General features: G+C 41.3%; 1 protein-coding gene across 2 annotated transcripts in view; it reads right to left on the bottom strand.

Moving 5' to 3' along the window:
* Positions 1-11767, bottom strand: part of NT5DC1 (5'-nucleotidase domain containing 1) — a 110517-nt gene extending 98750 nt beyond the window's left edge. For both annotated transcript variants that reach the window (XM_039870757.1, XM_039870759.1), the window contains exons 1-4: positions 11567-11767; positions 6831-6922; positions 5353-5424; positions 3180-3286 (exon numbers count right to left, since the gene is read on the bottom strand). In XM_039870757.1, coding sequence (XP_039726691.1) covers positions 3180-3286; positions 5353-5424; positions 6831-6922; positions 11567-11659 — 364 coding nt within the window. In that variant the 5' untranslated portion in view covers positions 11660-11767. The remainder of the gene's footprint in view (positions 1-3179; positions 3287-5352; positions 5425-6830; positions 6923-11566) is intronic.
* Positions 11768-12013: the final 246 nt, after the last annotated feature.

Raw genomic sequence — 12013 nt, 5'->3', positions numbered from 1 at the left:
CTGTGTTGGTTTGTGTCCTTTCAGTTGAGAATATTTTGGTTGATGGTCTTCCTGTTTTTTATGCTTTCAGAGCTGAAATTGTTGGGGTAACATCTCAGACTATTTTTCATTTTGAAGAAAGGTGAGGAATGGCTTTGCCAGAAATCTGGAACAAAAGGAAGATGATATCCAACATACATTTCTGCCCATGCCCTGCTACACTGTAAGACCACAAAAATCTCCAGGTTCCCTGGACCCCAGACAGTGGGCACAGCTTATGAAGGTTCATTAACCTGCTCTTTATCTCATCTCTTGCCTTTGACACCAGAGGGACCTCCCTGAACCTGATGGCTAGCTGTCCTGAGCACTGTGGCGTCTCATCATTGCTGTCTATCTTTGCTTTCTCTCTCTCTTTTCTCTCCCTTTGTAGGTATTAATGGAAGAAATTCAGTTCAAGAGTTTAAATATTGATTATGAGTCTTGATTTGGGTCTAATCAAATAACCTGAGTTTAATGAGAAGGGCTCATTGACTCTCACTCACAAGGCAACAGGATGATATCACTCAACTGTCAACCGTGGACACAATGAGAATTGTTCAGCCTTGACCCATTAACTGGGCCAGGATGCTCTCAATGCCTTTCCCAACACCAAAACTCTGAGACTGTACTGCATGAAAGCTGTGACCCTTCACCTGCTTACAGAGCAGATAGCTCATTGGAAGTGAAGTGACTGGTGAGCTCAGTTCAATAAAACAAGTCTCTAAATCAAGACCATGTTCCATATTCATTAAGTTTTGCACACAGAAGAACATTCCCCAAGAATACAATGCCAACACCATTCCCTTTGCAAACTACATATCCTTAGTGGTAATGGAACAAAGGCACATGAATGAACCCATTGAGGGTAAGAACAATTTATGTTAGCATAAGTCTCATTTGTCTTATAGATGTGATATTTTCTCCATCTGAAGATGAGAAAAGTGATGCTAAGAGTGTTCTAATAATTGACCAGATCACTCTCTCCAGCAAGTAACAGACTCAATATGATCCAGGGCTGGTTCCAAGGCCCTTGTGACTTCCACTATACCAAGTTGTTTCTGCATAAACTGCCAGTTTGCGGGGTGGGGTTGGCGGGGAGCAAATGAAAGGAAAACTATACTTAACCCAGGTCAACAATCTGAAAAGGGACTATGAAAAACTGTCATTAAAATGTCTATATCTATCAGTGCTTTAAACACCAAAATGTACTGGTTGGAAATGCCTCTGACAACTCTGCTTACCTTTGAGGATGAATACACTCAATGTAAGAAACAGTATATAAAAAATCAACTGGAATTTCTAAAAATAAAGGCCGTATTTGACCATATTAATCAAAAATTTAAGCCTGCATAACCTTAGAGCATCTATACCTCTAGGAATTTACCCCAGATATATTTACAAAAGCATAAAGCATGAAAATATCACTGCAAGCTTGTCTGTAATGCCAAACACCAGACACAATGTAAATGTCCACCAAGAGTAGACTGATAAATCATGAGACAGGCAGTGGATGGTAGAGCATGCTCTCACTTAAAAGAGTGAGGTATATCAGTGTGTGTGCTAAGGTGACATGATCTCTAAGATATAAATTAGAAAGGGCAAAATACAGAAAATGTATGATCTCTTTTATATACTTTAAAAAAATAAGCTTTGGCAAAAGGGAACTTTGGGGGACAAGGGTTGGATATTATCACCATTTTATTCCTTTCTATATATTTAAATTTGCTAACCATATGCTTACATTACCTTTTATAAATGTAAACAAAGTTTAACTGCGCTGTGGAAAATCAGGCTATCTTTCTTCTTTTATATGTCTCTATATTAAAAAAAATAAGTATAATTTTTTTAAAGGCATTAGCTGTCCCTTTTTATTCTGCAGAAACAACAGGTCTCTGTTATGTCACTGCCTGACCACTGAGCACCTGGAAGAGAAACACTTCCCTAACCAACCCAGTTAAGAGTAGATAAACTCCAAGACCATCCTTGGAGGGCTCCTGGGTAAATTAAGCACCAAAATGAAGCTGTTGATTCTAGGAGGCAGGGCATCCAGTGGGCAGAGCAGTGAGTAAACAGGTGGGTCAGATTGGGTGAATATTCTTTTCATAGCTGGAAAATATTTTACCTCTTTAATATACACTCTGTTTCTGAATAGATGTCAGAGTGAAACACTTAGCTATGTGCCTAGCTTTTCTGAGTTATTAATAACAGTCTACATTTAGAGAGACAAAAATTCTCTATCCTCACTTGAGGAAAAGGCTACCTACCCATTTAACTTCCACTAGTTACCGTGACTTGAGATGTGTGAAAGCATTCTATAACTAACCCCAATGTGAAGTCTGTTTTTCCTATCAACTTATTTTATCAAGAGCACTCATATTTCCTGACATTTTCATCTCTCTACAAAAACAAAACTGTCAAAAGATAGTGAATGTAACAAATAATGCAAACACAATAGTGATAAAGAAGAACTCTATTTTCAGGTAACCACATTTTCTAAAGGAGAACAGGTTCATTTCAAAACTATAGTGTGAGAAAAGATGACCAAAAATTTAGAACAAATGAAAAACTAACAATTATGACTTTTGATAACATCTGTTCATGTTTTAATCATTCCCTGTTACTTTATGTGCATCTATGTCTGTAAATAATTTTTGAAAACTCTTTTCATGTTTACCCATGGTGAGGCTCTTTAAAGACTGGGAAAAATGCATAAAATAATCTACAATTAAGAAAAAGAAAAGACAAAGGGAGAAGATACTAGAACTGGCAGTAAGGAACAGAATTCTAGAAAAAAAGAGAGGTGGGTAAGATGAATGCAGGGAGAAATGGAGGATGGAGAAACAAAAGGACCAAGCAGATAATAAACATAAAAATACAGATCACTAAGGAATGTATTATTCCTAAATGCTATCTTTTTACTTCAGAACAAAAGCAGGAAAAAGGAATATCAACAAAAGGTTAAATAAAACAGAACCAACTGCCAAAGAGAAATCAGATATATGTAGAAAAAACATGTCCTATTCCTATGAAACCACAGCTGCTCCCTTGAGCATCCTGCCCAGCAAGAGGCAAGAAGAGCCTTCTTCATATTCTCATGTAGCAGGTTCAGGGTCCAAAACAAAAGGGGAGGGAATGGCGGTGCTGCCCCACGTGAGTCATACCTGACCGGCAAGCCATTCCAGTGTCTGACATGAAGTACTTCCACTTCTTCCTGCCATATTCCTCGGCCAGCTCCTCGGGAGCCATCATCTTTGTGCCATGGCTTGCCCTGGTTTGGAGAGATGAGACACACTGCTCATCAATGGTTCCTTTGAATGCCCCTTCCTCCAGCCTTGCTACTGTTGATCCCGTCTAAAACTGATAAAAGTTTTCCTTGTTTCTTTTTTCTGGATGACTTCCCCATGTAGGATTCTATAAGGCATTTCCCTTGACAGCTCTAGTTCTTCCTCCATGTCATCCACCAACTAGCAAGCAATCAAGAGCAGCTTACTCTGAGGTCCACATTGTGGTCTCTGCTCTGGACCTATAATGTAGAAACTGTAATTTCTCTGAAAGATCTATGATACTACCCTTTCCTAAGAAGTTTTCATACAACTATGAAGGTAAAACTAACCTAAATGTAACAATTAAAAAACAACTGTATGGATTAGGTCTGGCAGCAAGAGAGAAAGAGCAGCAGAAAGCAGAGTTAGCATGTAAGCAGGAACAGTGGGAGGCGCCCGGCATCCAGGGGGTGGGCCAGCTGTGAGCACAGAGTACTGTGAGGGTGGGCGAGCCACCTGTCCACTCAAGGACATAAGTGTGGCCAAAAACATAAAGGAGGGCAACGGAGACATATGTGATGAAACAGAATAGCAAGACAAGAAAGTAGCTATTTTCAGTGCTTATAATATTGCTTTTGCATCAGTTGGTCCTGCTTAAGGATGCTTAGCCTGTAGAGAAACAGTTGATATTTTATGTAGTTTATTATGAGAAACTATAATGCTAGAGAGTATCATTCTTCTTCTCTTGGTATTACAGTGTGGTAGCAAAGCAAAATAAAGGGAAAAAGAAATGATATAAAAAGGGCAAATGGAGGAAAAATCACAAATGGGCTCCTTTTTGTAAAGAGGTTAACATTTTAGAAAGCACTATGTAAAGATGGAGGAATCCTGAGTAGGAAATATGATCAGACAAGTATGAAAGCACGCATCAAGGCGATAAGCTAGTAAATTCATAATGAACTGTAGGTTAGCTATAACTTAAATGGAGAGGGTCAGACCTTGCAGGAGGGTTGCAGGGAGCAGGGGAGAAAGACAGACACAACAATGAAAGAAAGAAGCAAAACTGTGGAATGCTTTCTATCCTTTTACCCATGATTTAAGATAGCCAAGCACACTGCAATAATATGACAGTCGAGTTAAAGGTCAGGGTCAAAGCTACAATGTGTCTTGTTACCCAGGGAAAAACATGCAAATGAATAACAAAATGATCAGAAACGGGGCCACAAAGCTCTAGCTAGCTGCACCTCAGGGGAAAGTCTGAGGGAAAGTATGAGTTTGTACTGTGCAAAAAGAATGATTTATCAAAAGAGAGAGTATGTATAAAGGATAACCCGCTCTGAGCATCCTCTCCTGTGAGTATAAATGATAAATCGCACAACTGCCTGGCCATGTTGACTTGCTTGTACTATCAGTACTGGGGGAAAAAATAGATGCTCATTCCGTGGTGCCCTCTGTAAGACTCATAGCAGTGACAGGAGCTGCTTCTCAATTGTTTGCCCTACTCTTATCGACACTCAAAGTGTTGGATTCTTCCCAAGAGGCGGGAAGGAAAGATAGTCAGCACTGCGTGCAGGAGAGGGAGAGAGATTGATGAAGGTTCAAATAGTCTAGAAAAACTTAAAGAAGGAAATGGGATACAGCATGAGTTTTGCATGATGGAGGCAAGTTTGGATAAATGGAGGAAGAAAGAGAGGTGTGAATGGACCACCAACCCCTACCCAACATCCATGCTCCTTCTATCTCTGATTTTATTCCAGTATCTACATATCCACTGAACACAATGTAATTCCAAGGGTCTTTTGCAGTAGTGTTGGTTAATGACATAAAGCAAGTTATTAACGTTCTATTGTGTTTCCTGCAAATATTTCTGATGAGCTAAATTTAAAGAAACAAGATGTTTAAGCCTAATGTTTAAGATTTAAATGGTTGAGACCATTCATACAAAGAACTGCAGGCACACAGACAATTTGTCACCTGATTGACTAAAAAAATAATATTTAACCATACTTTAATGATCAAATGCTATATAATAATGTCCTGGAAAGAGTCAAGTTTTTCACAACTAACTTACCTGAGGACAGTGCCGTTATCTGCAAGTTTAATGAAGTTCCCATCTTCCAGATCCAATGCTAAGCCCTTGCAACTAAAATAGAAATGTTTGGTTACCAATCTGTTCATTTATTTACCTAACCCAAGAAATAATCTATATTTTCAAAAAGTCACAATGTGCAAAAGGGATCCTCCCACCCAGGTGAATGGTAAGTTAATCAAACAATTAAGACCATCCAAAAATTCTAAAATTAAATATCATCCATTGAGCAAGTATATAAGGAAAATTGTTATGTGAGCAAATGAAGGACGGCATGTTTACTTTCTAAAATCTTTAAGCTTTTAAAAAGAGGAATACAAAGCTCATAAAGAACAAAAATGAATATCATTCCACATCTGTTAAAATGTACAAATGTTCTCGATTAAATAAAACACACATACCTCTCCCTCACCCTTCACATACACATGCACAATCATATTCTGCAAGTTAAGATTTTAGCCAGAGTCTTTCTTTACTCCTTGGATTTTGCCTCAATTTGGTCAGGTTATAAGAGGAGCCCTCTGGGGCAAGGTATACTATTAAAACGACTAAAAGAAAAGTCAAATACTAAGTTTTAGGTTCTTCAATATAAAAAGACTTGAGGGATTTGGGGAGAAAAAGAGATACAGATTCATTGTTATAAATACTAAGAGCAAGGAGGCATAATGGCCAAGAAAATTAAACAAAAAATGACAGGGTACTTTAGAAGAATTATTTACTTTGGTCCACAGTAAAATTTTCAGAGTCAGTGGTTCATATAGTAAAATGGTTTTGTTTCTTCCTTTTACAAAAGGAATGTATCAAAAAGGACTAACTAAACATTGGAAGAATGTATTATAGATGAACATCGTTGCTCTAGAATTACTTCCATACATATTTTTGATGTGTTTTATGATTACTATTAATTTTTATCTGATGAATTTAAAGTGGTTTAATAGAATTTTGGATTTTTTTTTGTTTAAATGAGGAAGAAAGACAAAAGAAGCCTCAGAAAGCTGAGAATCCAAACCCAGAATCCTAACTCAGGAAGGGAATAAGCAATAAAAATCTTAGACAAAGGAATATCTTTCCAAATTACAGAAAACCATGTCCTAATTGAGACACTTATTCTCCTACAGTTCTGTATTTGAAGGGCAATAAAATAAATACTTTTTAAAAGATGTAAATTTTAGAGATAGTTAATAACCTTTGAAATTCTTAATAATGATGCAACCATGAAAAAATATCCAAATTAGTCACATACACTCATAGCTCGTTTTCACATTTAATTAACTGTCTAAACTTAAAAGTAGAAAGGACTTTAACTCATTAAACATAAAACTTTTAATATAGAAGGCATTAAGTCCTTTGACTCAATTTCTCATTTCACTTTCTGCCTCCATAGAAAAGAAAGCATTAAAATTTTACCAGCAACAATTAAAAATCAGAGGGAATGTGCAGACCTCAAAAAAAAAACCCACCAGAAATCCCAATCCTCTGGAGTCACAGTGAGTAATTCCTTGCCATATCCTTTCTCCTTGACCAGGAACTGAGCAAAGCTATTATAAATGAGCTGTAGATAAGGGAAGAAAAAAAGAGAAAATATAAAATTCACTATTCATTCTTAATATCACAGACCTGAAGACCTGATGGGATCACTCATGGGACAGGTGGGAGGGAAAGAGTTGTAAAGCTCTTCAGTTTAATCTCCCTTCACAGGCAATTTAACACTCCTGTGAGCCCCAGGGAGCTGTAGTGTCTTTTTTATACTCCAAAATTATGCCATCAGTACACAATTATACAACTTACTCTTAAGACTTGATCATTAAGACTTGACAAAGCTTTATCAATGTATTTAACACATCACCAAGATGATAAACATATTGACCACTCTATCATTACATCTATCCTCCGTTCACCTTGCTGGAAAGGCCCCACCTCAGTTGATAAAGTTAATTCACATATCAGGCTCACAAAATGTATGCTGCCCCCATGGCCCCGTGCACATCACAAATCTAAAGCTAAATCAGCCTGCACTGATGGAAACACCTGTTTAGGAAACCTAACATACACCAATCACACTCTTCCAACTGCGCTATAGTAGCTTACCTTACCCTAAGAAACAGGACCTGCTAGTCTTATAAGGAAATCCGCGAACTCCTAGCCAATCGTGTTCTGTTTCCGCATTGCCTCTTCTAATGCTCCATAAAACTCATTCTTGCCCAAAATCCTTCCTGGGGAGTGCTCTATTGCTGGCGAGGCGCTGTACTCCCCCAATCCATGGAATGTTTTCCCTTGAATACAGGATATCAAACTCATTACTTGTTTCTGTTTTGACACAGGGGAGCCTCAAAGAGGAATTCTCACAAGGACCAGGCAGGTGATCTAGAATAGGACTCAAGAAACCTCAATTGCATGCAGGAAATATCTCTTATTTTTCCACCATAAGAAAAACTGAGGGAAAAGGACAGAGGAAGCCTCCAGAAGCAACCACAAAATAAATATTCTCCTGATGTTGACAGACCTGACTTCTCAACAAAGAGCTTGTATGCTCTTTAAGTACTACTATTATTATCAGTCATGTGCTGGTTAAAAAGGGGCCTTGACCTGTAGCATTTGCCCATTTCCATGGTATGAATACCCCTACCATGGCCAGTTTCAAGCTACCAATGGTTACTGTACACTATTAGACTTGCCTCTGGTCAAGGGAATTTATTTGGTTTTGGACAATGGGAGTTTCTCACCTCTTGGCAATACTGATTAAGATATGGGCCTGTGATTCCAACAGGTTAGGTTTCTTCCTGAGAGAAAGGAGCCCTTTCTAGTAGGGCTGCCAACAGGGGCATCCACAGCTGCGTTCCTGTTACAGGAGAGAGTTGGAATCCCTGTTCTAGTCCCAAAGCCTCGGTTCTTGGAGCTTTTCCTTAAATTATGTTGAGTCATCCCAGAAGCCTTCACGGGGCACAGGGCCTCCATGACCAGCCTCCTTCCCATCCCAGGCTTGGCTGCCACTTACCCTCTCTTGCAATCTCACCTGACTGATAATGCACACACCACAGCAGCTGCAAATTGGTGCCCTATGGGCCATATGCAGACCACAATTTATGTTTGGTTCCTACCTGAAGTTGCCAGATAAAATATGAAATACCTATGTAAGTTTGATTTTCAGATAAACGACAAATAATTTTTTAATGTAAGCATAACGCATGACATATTTGGAACATATGTATACTAAAAACGTTTTTGTTATTTGAAATTCAAATTTAACTGGGTGTCATATATTTTTCTTTGCTATACGGGAAACCTAGAATCCTGCTGTTTGAAAATGAGCTAACATTTAACAATTGAGAGACCTCTCACACAAGTCTAGATTTCTAACTCGTCTTAGAATTAGATCTGGTAAGACTGAGTCTCTACTCTTGGCAAATGTTGGTAGGAGTCCAGCATGGCTGCCCCTTCAGAAGGGGCATGCACTCCACTGGCTGTCACAGGCCCCACTCTGCCACTCACACAATTGTAACTGCCTGGTTCCATACAATTTTGAGTCTGTAACCCCAGGAGAGCATAGGTGTCATCACTTCTAGGATGCCTTTTCTAAGCTGCCAGGTGAGGTGACATGTCCAGTTCCAGTTTGCACAGCACTCTGCACTTACTGACTATGAGACTGAAGTGAGAGGCGCTCACAGCATTCTGATGCAGCTGCCACTGACTTCTCCAGCGTCTTCTCCTGCTACCACTCCCCACCTTCTGCTTGCCACCCACCTCTAGGTCCTTGCCCTGGCTGTATTTCCTCTGCCTACAGTTTTCACTTTGCATCCTCACCTGCTAATTCTAACTCCTGTGGTGAGACCCAGCTCAAGCATCACTCACTCCAGGGTTCTCCTCTGGGCTTCGCAGAGCACATAAACCATGAGGGCGGGGTAGGGGGTGGGGCAGAATTTGGCAGCCAGACCACCTTGCTGGGTGATTCTGGATAAGCTATCTGTCCTTTTTGTGCTTTGGTTTTCTTCACCTCTAAATAGTGATTGTGAGGATAAAAACATCTACCTCTCCAAACAGTTGTAAGGAATCAAACCAGTTCATCAAAGCAAAACGCCTTTTAGAACAGTGGCTCTAAGTGCTATTTTCAGTGATTAAAATACCTATTATTTATTCAATCATTCCACAATTATTTATTGAACCCACTATATGCCAAGTACTGAGCTTGATACAAAGAACACACAGATGTCAAGAAGTCATGGCTCTAAGGCTTTAGGGGAAGAGTTCAACAAGTAAACAAAAATTTAATACTACTTGTAAGTGCTATGAGAAATTAAGGGTTTCATGGAAAACTGGAGGTGGGATGGGGGAGGAAAGGGAATGCTATTTAAGATGAGACCTGACACACGAGAAGTTAGTGTGACAAGGGCGGATGGCCCCAGGCACAGGTAACAAAGAGCCTGCAGCAAGGGTGGTAATCCTGCCCTCATCACAGGGGACTGGAGCTAACTCTTGAGCAACTTAGCCCATTAAAAGGCCACTCAAAGGCCTGTGTGTTATCTGTGTACCCCCAACTTTTTTACATTTCTCAGCACACTGCCGGTACTTAATAAAGATTTCTAAACCAAACAGGATCCAAAGCACACTAGGTTACTGTTTCCAAACTTTAAACATCACTTATATTTGAGGCGTGTAGCAAAGAATTCTTGTCTTCAAGAATCTTGTACTCTGAAATCTCATGCTCACACATGCACAAAATTGGCTGCAACATGACAATGGTTTTTAACAATATTTCCTCCAAATGAAGATGACTAGAGAGAAGATACAACAAAACATGAACCAGGAGGGGATGTGAAAGGCACAGAGGGAAGGAAAATATGAATCAAAGACCTAGAGATAGTGGCCAAAGGATCAAGAGGCCTTCGTAAATATTGATATAACTAAGGAAATACCTGTACAGTGGGAAAGCAGAAAAGTATAATAACAGTATACTTTTTTTTTTTTAAGTGCATAATAGAAAACAGGAGTAATTCAGACTCTCTTTTGACCCTTGACTGGGTACCTGAACTGCTGACCTCACATTAAGGAGCCTGGTAGATGTCTGCACCAATGACCTAACGTTCTATCCATAAACGGTGAGGCTTGGAAATGGTTTGGATGGTGCCCATAAAAGCAAACACGTGTCCGTGCAAGATCCTGCTCTAAGCATTAAACATCTATTACCCATTTAATCCTTGCAACCAGCTTTTGAGGTCATTCTATTATTAGCCCCATTTTACAGATGGCAAACTGAGAATACATACGGGTTAAGTAACTTGCCCAAGTCACAGACTTAGTAACGGAGGAGCTGGTGCCCTAAGCTAGGAAGTCTCCCTACAGAGTCTTCGCTTTGACCACTGTGCTCATAACCAGCTTTTTCTACTTGAATGCTTAGATCTTTGACAAAAAAATAATAATAAAAAAAAAACTGTGAATTTTTCATGTTTTCTTGTGAAACCAAATGGGGGAAGAAGGACAATTCATTTGAGGGTACAGATGTGGAATCATACATATTCCACCCTTCCCTCCCCACCAAAGCGCAGTGAGGACCCAAACTTTGCAGGCTGTCGTTAGGATTAGAACTTATTTAAGGTGCATGGAGCACGTGGTAGGTGCACAATGTGTATTTTCTTCTCCTGTTAAAAGACAAGATTAGGGCTAAGATCTTAATGTCTTTTGGGATAGTATTCCTTCCAATACATCACACAATCTCTCCAACTGCAGTGTTTCAAAACTGACAGGTGCAAAGGGAAAAATGCGGCCAAGCAAAATAGAAGCCCCTAACGAGGTGCTTGCGTAGGCGCGCTGCTGGTGCCCAGAATAAGACTCGCAGATAAGTTGCAAGCCCGGAATCTGCAAAGGACATCCCCAGTTCTCCTAGACCCGCCCTTCCTCTGCCCCAAGAGCTGTTACCCCAGCCCGATCTTGCACAATTTGTCTCCTCCTCCCTTTTCTTCTGCAACCCTTTTTCAAACTTGGCTAGTGGCTGGGCTCAAAAATCCGGAGCCCAGGGCACGGGCGGGGAACCGGGGATGCACACTTCCGTCCCGTCTCGCGGGCGGAGGCCGAGTTCTGCGCAAAGGCGCGGTGGCTGCAGGCCCCCGGCGGTGCTCGCCGCAGCCTAAGACAGGAGGAAACTCCAGCCCCAGCCGCCATGAAAGCTGCACGCCTTGCGCCCAAGACAGCCCGCGCCACTCACCGGGGCGCTCTCGGGCAGGTTGTAGCGACAGAGAGTGTGGTCCAGGTCGAAGCCCACCACGTCGCAGGAGGCCAGGGAGAAGTGCTGAGCCATGGCTGCGCTGGCAACACCGGCGGGCGCCTCTGCGCGGGAATGAGGCGAGGAGCGCGCCGGTAGGACGCTGCGGGATGGGACCTGCAGGACGCGGCAGGGCGGGGCGGGGCGGGGCGGGGCTGCGTCGGTGCGGCGGCCTCTAGCGCTTCTCGCGTCTGCGAGCACCGCCCCGGCCACGGTTCCCGCCCCTCGCGCGTCCAGCCTTTCCCGCGTCCCTCCTTCCCTGGCCGCTATGCAGCTTGTGCCCTGCGGCTGACTCCCGCGTCCCGCCTTCTGCCCCTGGATTTCCCTAGACAGGATGTGACCGGGTGCCTTTCCACTACTGCAGGAATTGGGGCCACAGCTAAGACCCAA

This window comes from Pteropus medius, unplaced genomic scaffold (genome assembly GCF_902729225.1).
Source record: "Pteropus medius unplaced genomic scaffold, Ma_sr-lr_union100, whole genome shotgun sequence".
In the NCBI taxonomy this organism is placed as follows: domain Eukaryota; kingdom Metazoa; phylum Chordata; class Mammalia; order Chiroptera; family Pteropodidae; genus Pteropus; species Pteropus medius.
This window is presented reverse-complemented; position numbering and strand designations above follow the sequence as displayed.